We start from the raw sequence: 12,352 nt of genomic DNA, 5'->3' as shown, positions 1-12,352 counted from the left end.
AAAACTCATTTTGGGCCACCTTACCTGTATCTGTGATCTCATTCTTTGGGTCATTTCCCAAAGCTCATGACCATAGGTGGAAAACTTATTTCCCATATACTTACAGTGACAACGATCACTTAAATTTGGTAATTTAAGAATAATGACATTCTGAACGAGACATTTTACAGCTGAAAAATAAACTTATCCATACCTACAGACATTTCAAGTGGTCTTCAGTCAGTCAGGTATAGTGCAGCGATGTGGTGATGCTGGCCAGACAGCCCCACTGACACATACCTTTATAGATCAGCACTCACGGTTAGCTGGGTCTCAGGCTTTTAGTCTTTCAGTCTCCAGTTGTCCCACATGTCTCCTCAGAAGAGTGAGACACAGGTGGGATGCTGATACCAGAGTCCCGGCCTTGCTCCAGCTCCAGCTCCAGCTCCAGCTGTATTCCGCCGCTGTCCCAGTACGCTGCACCTGCGCTGGACTCATGATGGAGAGGATCACTGGTGTGCGTCGAGGTCTGGTCCTGGTTGGAGGAGGACTCAATGGAGATGTGGTCATCAGTGAATTCCACGTGGATGTCACAAGGGTCAACAGGGACCATGGGGAGAGGCACCAAAGAGACTGGATCAGGAATGGACACCTTGATGACAGGAAGAAATGAAGATTAAAAATCTGTCCAGGAGGAACAGGCAGTGTACTTTAGCATCTGTGAATTCTGAAAAGAGTAAAAAAATCGACATATGATACCGGAGTCTTGGGCTGATTTTCAGTGGTTGGTGCTGGTTGTCTTGGTCTTCTCAGAAACACAGTGAGAAGTGGGACAAGGAGCAAAGACGCCAGACCGATTCCCAGACACAACACAGGCAGCAGCCCTGAAGAGAAAACATAATACAGGTTGAACAAATAGCTGCCGCAAGAAGTCAACGCTGAGGCTGCAGAATGAGCCAGCAGGAGGTGGAATTGGTCCTTTGGACTCTGGACAGACTTCTTTTTGTGTACCTCTTAAAAAGTACAGAATCTAAAGCTTCTTATGAAGTAAACAAAAAGGCATTCTGGGAATGCATCAGCTATCAATCTGACAATGATTTAACCTCTAGAAGCAATGGTGAGTATTTTGAGGGTCTGGTGCAGCGGTTGTGTCTAGATGGTAACCCCAGATCCATGAAAACTCGCATTAGATTTCATGTTCCATGTTTCAAGTGATCATTTCAGCCCTAACCACTACCTCCTCCCTGACCCTAACCACGCATTTTTTGTGCCTAAACCTAACCAGACCTTAACCACAACACTGTCAAACCAGAGAACAGTGAGACAAGAATATTTTGAAGCAGCTTGAGAGAGTTTTGCAAATCTAGGATTACCATCTACCCAACACGTTCTCACTCCAACCTCATCATTTAATGACATTTTAGTAATGGACTTTCCACGCTCACATATGACGTGCAAGGTACCCTGGGTGCATTGGTTGTTGACATTCTGGGACATCTGAGATCTGCCTGTTACATGCATTGTCTTATTTCAAAATACACTTCCATTATCACAGGAAGTAAACATACTACGTTGGTACAACACTGTGAATTTACATTTTTTCCTTCAACAACAAAAACACGTGGTTAGGTTTAGGGAAAAAAGAACAAGGTTTGCCTATAGAATCTTACGAGACACGAACAACGCTGTCTCAGGTGAAAGTTGGCGTTTGTTGGACCCATCCACCACCCCTCCGGCCCGTCCGCCCCACTTGGACTTTCGCCACCTTAACTTTTCCCCCTGCCGTCGCCGGGCTCTGTGAAACTATAACGGCAATCGGCCTCGTATCACACTGACATTAAAAGGATGCCTTTTTTTGTTGATAGCTGATGAGTTTCGCCTCTTTTACCCTCCACACAGACTGTTTACCTGTCTGCAACCAAAGCCTGCTTAAACATGATTGTTCAATACTACTTGGACTATAAATGAAAACCAGAATGGTTCAACACCAAAAACTAGCCCCACTGATTACAAATTCTGCACACGTATACAAATTTTTTTTTTTTACAGAGATTAACAAAACGTCTGTGCAAAGTCCTGAAAGTTTCTTGGCATCAAATTCACCCCTGGCCTGGACATTGAGCTGCTGCTGCGGTGAGTACCCAAAGAAAGATTTTCCCTTTCCTGTTCAAGATTCCTGGATAACTGTTTTGAAGATTTCGTCTCATGTTAAATGTGTAGAGCCTAGATTATTTACCCTTTAAGTCTTTGCAGCAGAATGTCGATAAAGCAGCACATCTTTTAGCAATGCGTCATGTAAAACACTCTCCTATAAAGTATTCAAGACATGAGCTGGATGTTTTAATGGAAGCGATGTAAAAAGATTTGACTTCTAGAAAAGGAAAACAAAGCAGTTGAAGGAAGACTGTCAGACAACTCCCTTCCCCAAAGGCGATGGCTGATTCAAGGCTGTAGAACTTTTTCTGATTCAAAATCTTTTTTAATGCAATTTTTCAGTATATTTTAAAAGTGCAGTGCCGATCGGTCATTGGAGGAATACGGGATAAGCATAGGTTTCTATCAACAGCAGCTGTATCCAAAGAAACATGGACCGAGTAAACACAAATCAAGGTGAGAAAAAAAGAACACGACAATTCAAAAACAATACACATATAGAAATGCACAAAGTAATCCCTCCACATTCACTGCCAGTGTGCTAAACATAATACAAGCTCACTGTCACACCGAGAGTCTGCGCTATGTGACTGAATAATGTGCAGCGTAATTCTCTTTACAGGGTCTGGAATGCTTTTAAAAAAGGACCCCATGCTTTCTGGAACTGTCCATTTGATTGCTCAAGTGAGTATGTAATTTGCTATTCTGTAGTTACTTGCGTCTCCCCCTCCATGACCTCAAACAGAGCCACCAGGGGTTTGGTTCTAATTTGGTGTTTAATTTAAGACCTGAGACATCATGTGAAAGATTTCCCTCCAATATTTGTTAAGACTATACATATGAATAAGAGAAGCTTCAGCAAACTTACATTTAACACAGTGTGGACTAACCTCAGGGTGGAGAACTCTTAAGTTCCTGAGCTGCACATGAACAAGGCCAGTAGAGGGCACTAAACTACAAGAGGTGTCATGCTGTGGGTCTGAGACTCTGGGCCCTAGTTAAAGGCTCCATTGTGCCTTTAAATAGGGCTCAGTCTAAAGTGCATGGCTTCAAGTGCCTTCATGGCTTTGTATCTCTTCTTATTCATGCATTATTTATTCTTGTGTTCTTGTTTGCACTTTTTCTTTTGTTTGTATGTTTATTTCTACATGAATTTCTGAAAAACTAATATAATTTAGTGCAGCATAACAATGATTTTCTCTTTTATATCCTGTTAATCATCTTCCAAACACTAGATTCATCCTATAAACCACTGCAGGGTCCTGTCCCTCAGTTTGGGAAACATCTAACTCATTAATGGACAATGGCATACTTGAGTGTTACCTGGACAACAGCCTCATATACGTATGTAAATGACCTGTGTAAACACCAAAGATCCTTGTCTGAGTGAGCCATGATGATCCGACACATCCTCTGTGTCCCTTAGTGACCATCTTAGGTTAAAATGTGATCAGATTTCAGGGCACTTCAGGTGGATGCTAAAAGTCACGGCAGGATTTTATTGACCTCAAAGCTTCAAAAGTTAAAGTGTGACTCAGACGCCCTCTCACCTGATGTGGAAACAGTCTGGACACACTGAGGGGCAGATTTCGGGGAAGCTGCCATGAAGAATGTCGGGAAGGAGAAGTTGGCCACGACGCAGTAGTTCTGACCTGGAGCCAGACCAGAGAACTCCACATGGGACAAAACTTCCTGGGTCCAAACTGTGCGGCTCTGCAGGAACACAAAGCACTGGCATTTTCAAAATAAAAGATTCAAAAGGTAAAGACAAGAGACATTTTCTTGAAGTCACACATTTCATTTTAGTGTTCAGAACGCCATCATCACAAACACAGATTTTCAATAAATGACAAGTGGATTTAAAATGGCAGCATCTGCGTTTTTGTGTTTGCAGATGAGGAATTGCTCAGATTTTGTACTCTCAGTCTAAAATGAGGATTTTAGGAAGCATCATTTCCTATACCAAAGGTTCAGAGGGTTAAACAGCAACGCTTTTAATACTGATGGAAATATCTTTACAGCGTTATTACAGCTCTACTGGAGCAAGAAAGTGCAACACTGAACGCACTGAGCAGCATCCAAGTGTGAGGCTTACTCTGTGAGAACCTTGCAGGACAGAGATAAGTGCTGACTCTGAATCATACTTTTAACATGTATGGCTTTTAAATGAAAATCAACACAACTAAAAAAAAACAGACAAAAAGCGAGTCTGACCTGGTACTCAGAGTGATTGGCCTTATTGTACATAGTCACTGTAGTCCAGGGGTCAATCAGTTCAGTGATGGGACAGCACCTCCCCAGAGAGCACCTCCTGTTGGCCGCACAGGGGAACTGCACCTTCACCAGCAGCTGGTCATCTTTGAGAGAGGCTGAGACAGAGGGAGGGCTGAAGGCTGCAGTATGTGGAGGAGAGAGAGGGACTGTTAATTATCTTAAAGCTCAACGTTAAAAGGGATAGTTCAGATCTTTTGAAATGGGGTTGTTTGAGGTACCTATCTATATTCTGTGTATTACCTACAGCAGATGTCAGTCAGCACACCCCCAGTTTGGAGAAGCAGTGAGGAGGACAAGCCATGGATGCTAAGCTGTGGATGGGGAATATCACTTTAACTGTACACTATATTAAGAATATTGTCACTGCTTTGCCTCACCATCAGACAGCCCTTTCTGAAGGGTAACTGACTAATTTACATCACTCACTTTTAAAGCCAGACTCCAATGAGAAATACAGTAATTTAACATCGCTGACCACAGGAGCTGCTGGTCTACTGCTGCCTCGATCATTTAGTTTGTTTGTTTAATTGTGTGACTTTGGAATTTAAAAGGGTTAGTTTAGATTCACCAAGGTCACACATTAATGTTGTGTTCACCATGGACGCGAATAAAACAATTCACACGAGTGAATTACATGTTAAGTCAATGTAAAGATGGAATAAGACCCAAATTCCCAGCACAAATGAAGCAAGTGCATGATTTTGCGGCATATGCTTATTCATCAGAGTTAAAAAATCTGAACTTCAGCGACCAATTCGTGCCACAAGTGCCAATCAGCATTAAGATCCTCCAGGGACGAATGATGCCGAGGAATCAGTAATTTCACGTACGTATAACACAAGTTATTCGCGTGTATAAAGCGGGTCAACACAAAATATTTTAGTAATGTGCCGCAAAAATTCACATCGCGTTTGGTGTGAACACAGCATAACACAAGCAAACAAACTGATCGAGGCAGTGGTGCATCAGCAGCTCCAGTGTTCAGCGAGCCAAAAATACAGTTTTTGTCATTGGAGTCTGGTTGCTTAGATGAGAGCATAGATGACAAACAGCTGCCCGGTCGAAAAGGGCTCTCTAACAACAAGGTAAAGAGGTGAAAATATTCTCAATATAGTGTACACTTAAACTTTTTTTGGTGGCTAAAGTACATTTTGCTGCTGTCCCTGTCCACAGCAGTGCATGCTGGTACTTCTGCCTGCTTCTCCAAACTGGGACTGTTACTGTATGTAACACACTGACTGTGGAAAAGTACCTCATACAACCCCACATGCAAAATTACAAACTATCCCTTTAATTATGACAGCACATTACACATAAAAGCTGGTTATTATACTTTTAAGAGCAACAGTTTCAAACCCTGTGCAACAGATAGAGGGGAACCTACAGGTCATCTGTTTCACAGGTTTTGTTTACACTGTCGTATTAAACAAACTGCAGACGGTCACTGACTGAAGTCACTGTAATCGAACTTGCGGGGCTTCATCCAGACGGTGGACGTGGGGCTATGGTGGACGCCCAGACGAATCATGTTGTACAGCTCATAGTTTGAGAAGGCCTGCGAGACGTCACAGCTGCGGGACGAGACCCAAACACACCACGGCACGTCCTGCCAGGGGTCCCTGCAAGACGAGTACACACAAGAGGACACAGTCACATGTGGCATAAACATGTGCATGATCAAAAGCAGGAATATTCTCTGTGGTTTTTACATGCACATTTTTAACGAAGAAAATATACTTTATTAAAGGCATAGTGCACCCAAAAATGAAAATTCAGCCATTATCTACTCACCCACATGCCGATGGAGGCTCAGGTGAAGTTTTAGAGTCCTCACTTGCGGAGATCCAAGGGGAGAGTGGGTAGCAACACAACTGCACCTAATGGCTTACGGCGCCCCAGATTCAAACGTCCAAAAACACATAACTGAAACCATAAAATATCTCCATACTGCTCGACCGTAGTGATCCAAGTGTCCTGAAGCCCCGACATAACAAGTTGTTTGGAAAAATGTCATTTGAACTCTGTTTTTAGCCTCATTGTAGCCTGTAGCTCTAACTGCCTCTCTGTACACCGTGCTCACGTCTGCGCGCTTGGGCGAGACTGTGAGACATGGGCACCGTGTTCATGTGTGTTCACGTGCTTTTGCTGGTCTCGCGCGCAAGACACTACGGTCGAGCAGTATGGAGATATTTTGTGGGTTCAATTATGTGTTTTTGGACATTTTAATCTGGGGCGCCGTAAGCCTCCATTAGGTGGACTTGTGTTGCTACCCCCTCTCCCCTGGGATCTCCGCAAGCCATGTGAGGACTCTAAAACTTCACCTGAGCCTCCCTCAGCATATGGGTGAGTAGATAATGGCTGAATTTTCATTTTTCAGTGCACTATCCCTTTAATCCCCGCAGGGCAATTAAATTTTTTTCACTCTGTTGTCATAAACACAAAGGCCCGAAATACTCACACATGCACAAACAGGACCTATACGTGCATTAAATGGAGAGATGTTAGAGTAAGGAGGCTGCCCATGGATGGGTACCCCAAGCAGTTGGGGGTTAAGTGCCCTGATTAAGGACACCTCAGTAGTGGTGTTGAAAACCACCTGAGATTAATATTCTGTGAACATAATCAATAAGATGCTTTATAAGCTGACTGTATCATTGGAAAATCATATCAGAATAGTACTACTCTATTTAAACAGTATTTCCCTGTTCATTTTCTGGTCACATTAGATGAAGTACAGTTGCTACATTTTTCAGTGACCAAGTTAACAATCTCTCTGCCCTGCACAAAAACATGGCAGGCACAGGCTGCACAGTACAATGTAAGTAAAAGATATAAATCTTTGATGATAATAATATCTTTGATGATGATAATAATAATAATAATAATAATAAGTAATATAACATCTCATGTTTACTTTAGACACAGTTTAAACTCAAATTGTGCACTTAAAAAAATATATGCTTCCTCCTTGCCTCACAGTCAGCCATGTTTGTTTTAAAAAGGGGCGTGGCCCTACTGCAGTCCACCTAAGATGATGTGGAACACTGTGATTGGCTGAGACATCCCATCAACTCAATTTGTGCATTTGGTTGTGGTCAGAGGACAGCTATCACAGATCTAGACAGTCTAGAAAACTAGTGAATTCACCAAAGATAGCGCCAAAAGGAAACATTAATGAAAGGCTGAACACCATCTATCAGGACAACAACCCCACCCTCCAAATGAGAGTACAAGAAAATTACTGAGGGAACCTCCACTGCAGTAAACTGTCCACTTTGTCCGACTCAAAAGCTTTAATAAGACAATGTAATCCAACTGAAAAAATGTCCAATGTCCTTCCTTCAAGATGCAAAAATATAAGCCAGAAAAAAAAAAACAATGCAGTGCAAAATAGGAATCAAACTCACCAGCTGTCGATTAAAGAGTGTGTACCTGCTGTCTTCATTCGGTGGAGGAGCCACCATTAAAAGAGTCAAATGTTTTTTTTCTCTGTGGCAGTCTGCAAAGCTCCAACCTCACCAAACAAAACCAAATTTCACTCCCCAAACAATTCCCTTCTCCTGTGTTCCCCAAGGCCACGCCCCCAACACCTGTGTGGAACAACACACCTGACCAGTGTGGAGTTGTGGGTGGTGACAAGTTAAAGCAGGAGGGAGAGGAACACAGTAACCTTAGTATTAAACCATCTAATAATAATCCCCTCACCTTTGTGGTGGAGTCATAATGCACCTTATGTCTCATTGTAGCAATTTGGGAAAAGCAAATTGTGCTTGTTGCTTGAAAAGTGACACCTAAATACTTGAATTAAACCATAACTTGACAGTCTTACTCTGATCAGCACTTGATCTTAAGTAGTTTACATTTATTATTCTAATTCTAAATGTGTAGTACAACCATACAGTTGAGATAACTGTTATTGATCCCACACAGATAAACTGTAGTGTCACAGTGGTAGTAGCACTAATTAAAAGACATGTAACTTTGAATAACTAGAATACTTTACAATGAAATTTAAAGGAAGACTTCACCCACCAAAATGACCATTTGTATATCAGCTACTCACCCCGTGTTACGTTGAATTTGTACAGAGAGTTGTTTTTTCACATGCTTCAATGGAGAGCGAGGAATCCAAAAACTGAGAAAATTTTAAATGAATAGTAGTAAAAGGATAGTAAAAATTTGTTTTCAAACTCTCACGTAACTCACGCAGTGTAATCCAAGGCTGAAAAAAGGTTCATTGTGTAGGATTTAGGGGCATATTTGTGTTTACTTATTTAACCTTTATTTAACCAGGAAGTCCCATTAACATTGAAAATGTCTTTTACAAGAGAGACCAGGCCGAGGTAGCAGCCAATCAGAACACATTAAAGTGCAACAAATACAACATATAATACAAAAATCCACAATAAAACAGCAACTATTCAAACATAGAGGCCTCCATGTTGCACCACCATGTTTCTACAGTAGCCCGGATTGGACAAAACAAACACTAGCTCTAGATAGGGCCATTCGCATTTTCGCATCAGCCACTGTAGTTAGCAGCCCCTCTATGACGAGAGCGTCAGAAAAACACAGATTTTTTTTCAAATGTGAAGCTGCTTTATTCAATCAGTACCTTTACATGCAGCTTGAGAAAATCAAATTATTGGCGTAGTCTGACTGAAACTAGACATTTAAATGCATGTAAACAGCTTAGCCCGACTGAAATTGGACTATCCGTAGCTCGACTAACACACCTAGATAATTTGATTTAAAGTTGAACTATTGCTGCATGTATCCACTTAGTCCGACTGGAGTCAGACTCGGCTTTCTGCGCATGCACCACTTTTTCTTTCACGGGCTTTCACCTGGAAGAAGAAGAAGAAGAAGGACATGACATAGCAGCAGAGCAGTGACTCCCAGAAAAACCAACAAACACCAAGGCGACCAAGAAGCAGAAGACGCACTTCTGGGTAGATGAGGAAACTACATTTATGCTCCGACAGCTGAAGGAGCTAAACATTTTAAGTTTATTGATGGTAGGAAAACGCTTTAACGTGGATTTATTTTAAAAAGTTTCTGAACAATAACCGGAACTAGTTCAATACGCACTATATTAAAAAGGACACAGCACCGTCTATCAAGGTGGAGTCAGGTGTACTTTTATCAGAAATTTGATTTTCTGTCTGCATGTATACTCAGACAAGATGAGAAGTCCTATGAGTTTAGCTTGACTACTGCGTGCATGTAAACGCACTGAGTGTTTTTACCTGTTGTAATAACTGAGTCCATTTGTTTTGGAGAGGAAGAGACCTCTGCGCATAATTCAGCTCCCAGGAAAAAACTCCTGAACAATGAACACTGAAGGAATTCTATCCCGCAGAAGTTTCAGCCGGTTGCAATCCTCTCTGCTTGAAGCTACTAAATCCCCCTGAATTGTACACATTTCTTTTAAATAGTAAGGTTTCACCGAAAATGCATGTTTGAGAAGTACTGAGCATGTGACTGGATAAATGAGACTTGGATTAAACTGCATGAGTTGTGTGAGAGTTTGTAATCAGATGTTTTAAGGTAGTTTTGCTGTTGTAAACGTGGCCCCCATTTATTCCAATTCATTAAGACTTTTCTCCGTTTTTGGATTCTTCGTTCACTTTGGAAGTATTCTTTTAAACAAATTTAACAAAACAGAAAAATACTAATATGGTATACACCAGTATAAGTAGTAACCATGAGTGTATTGAATGTCAGTTCCAATAAAAAAAATTAAATACAAAAACATGAGAGGGAATGAATTTGAATGTTGGTTAAAATGTCATGGTTAGGGACTGTAACACACACAGACAGAGACAGGAGGACTTACCCCTGTGTCTTTGTCTGCACAGTGTAGGTGGTATTAGACCTGGCACGGGGACAATCCCACCGCAGGAGGCATCCTAAGTCCAGTGATTCCACTTCAGTGTAACAGACTGACCCAGTCGACCCTGGGGAGTTCACACGAAATACGTACACCAAAATAGCACACTCATACCGATACTCATTGACCCGTTAAGTCTGATGGTCACAAGTTTGTTAACACTTGCAGGCATTAGGACTCACAGAGGAACGAATGGCTTACTGTGAACACAGGGAACAGTGACAGAGAAGTTATTTTAAAAAAACATTTCAGCTGTGATATTAACTTCAGTACTCACCTGTGATCAGCAGGGCAGCCACGACACACAGCCTCACCGTGGTTACACCTGGTGTCTCCATGGTAACTTAGTGACCTCTGGATCAAGGGAGCAGGACTGTGATGATCTTAACTATAGCCAGTACAGCGCTGTGGGTGACTGACTCGCTTTAAAGCAACCTGTAAAGAGACGTCTGAGGAGGAGATGCACTAAGCTGCAGGGGAGATTGATAGACTGGAGTCGGCAGGAAGGTGAAAGGGGTGGAGAGATAAGGATTCAATTGAAGGCTGGCGATTTTGTAAGAGAGAAGAACGACTGTAATCTACTTAGAGGAGGACAAGAAGTTTGACAGACTGAGAGGCAGAAGATAAACTTGTTTCAGGATTTAAAAAAACATATCAAACTGATGTTTTACTGTGCCTGTTTTTACCTCTACTGTCTCTCTTCTTACCAGAAAATGTGATATTATTTTGAACATCAACCTTGATTACATTAGTTGTTATGAATCACTGATAGAAAACATGGAGAAATTAATTAATTTTATGAATTGTAATGCTAACCTTGTCTCCCAAACTACACTAGGCTGCTCTCTAAGCTACCTAAAAAATAGAATAAATGTTTGTGATCACCCTACTACAGAAGCATATTGCTGCCACACCAGGAAAAAAATAATGGTTAAATATTACGTTATAAAGTGAAAAGTTTTTGGTTCTAACAAGAAGATTTTCCACATTATAACAATATATTTTCGCTTTATAACAACATATTTTCATGTTAAAATGTAATAACTTATATTGTTAGGACATTAAAAGTTCCACATTATAATGCAGTATTTGGTCTCGGGAGGAGGTGCATCCATACACTCTAGTTGTGATTTGACACTTGGCTATTTGCAATGAACAGGCATCAACATGGATAACATCAAACTATATTGTTAATGTGAAGAACTTCTTGTTAAAACAATAAACTTTTCACGTTATAACATAATACTGATCCATTATTTTTTTCCTGATGTGGCAGTAATGCGCTTCCGTACACTACCACAAGGCAGGGTGTGGTTTTCCTAAGAACATGTTTTCCTGTAGTGGCCTTTCTAAATTGAGCAGCAATGAAAGTTAAAGTTAGAGCCAACAGTTAGCCAGCTAGCGCCCTCACTGGCTAAATGGCTCACCCTTGCAAGCTAATGTGAGTTTATTTACATGGTGGCAAAATATTAACAATTGATCTGAAATGTAAATATATTTTAATGTAGTAGCAGACTAGCGTTAACTTAAGTAAAATGTTCAGGTTGGGTGTCATCTTGGAATTTGCGCCTCTTTGCACGGCCATTGGCAGCAGGGCTCTCTTTGATGACATCACAAACGTTGATTGGCTGAGGCAGTTGTTGTCCCAGGGCTATCATACAAAATGTTGTTCTCAGGACAACAACCACTTGGCAAAATCAGGATGTGTGTGGGGGCTGAATGCTAACATCCATATGCTAACATGCTCACAATGACAATGCTAACATGTTGCTTCTGAGCAAGTATTAAGTTTAGCATGTTCACCATCTTTCTTTAGCCTATAAGCATGCCATGTCTTGCCAAAGAATCAATTAAATGGCAACTGTCACCATGCTAGCTTACACTGACAATGCTAACATATTGATTCTGACCTAGTATGTATGTATGTGTAGCATGTTGTAGCCTTACTGCCAACAATCAGTTCAATTGTAACATCACCATGCTAGCTTTCAGTGACAATGATGATGCTAACATGATGTCAGTGGAGGATAACACTTACCACGTTCACCATCT

At 41.3% G+C, this 12,352-nt stretch overlaps 1 protein-coding gene across 1 annotated transcript; it reads right to left on the bottom strand.

Annotated features, from left to right (window-relative positions):
* Positions 1 to 268: 268 nt before the first annotated feature.
* Positions 269 to 10,638, bottom strand: LOC144459943 (uncharacterized). Its single transcript, XM_078164778.1, has 8 exons — positions 10,578 to 10,638; positions 10,247 to 10,367; positions 5,857 to 6,026; positions 4,348 to 4,526; positions 3,684 to 3,846; positions 739 to 863; positions 501 to 631; positions 269 to 443 (listed from the first exon to the last, which is right to left on the bottom strand). The coding sequence occupies exons 1-8, from the start codon at positions 10,636 to 10,638 to the stop codon at positions 329 to 331; spliced, it is 1,065 nt and encodes a 354-aa protein (XP_078020904.1). The 3' UTR covers positions 269 to 328.
* Between the last annotated feature and the right edge of the window lie 1,714 nt (positions 10,639 to 12,352).

This window comes from Epinephelus lanceolatus, chromosome 22, assembly GCF_041903045.1.
Source record: "Epinephelus lanceolatus isolate andai-2023 chromosome 22, ASM4190304v1, whole genome shotgun sequence".
NCBI classification, from domain to species: domain Eukaryota; kingdom Metazoa; phylum Chordata; class Actinopteri; order Perciformes; family Serranidae; genus Epinephelus; species Epinephelus lanceolatus.
The sequence above is the reverse complement of the archived record's forward strand: the minus strand, read 5'-3'. Positions and strand labels throughout refer to the sequence as shown.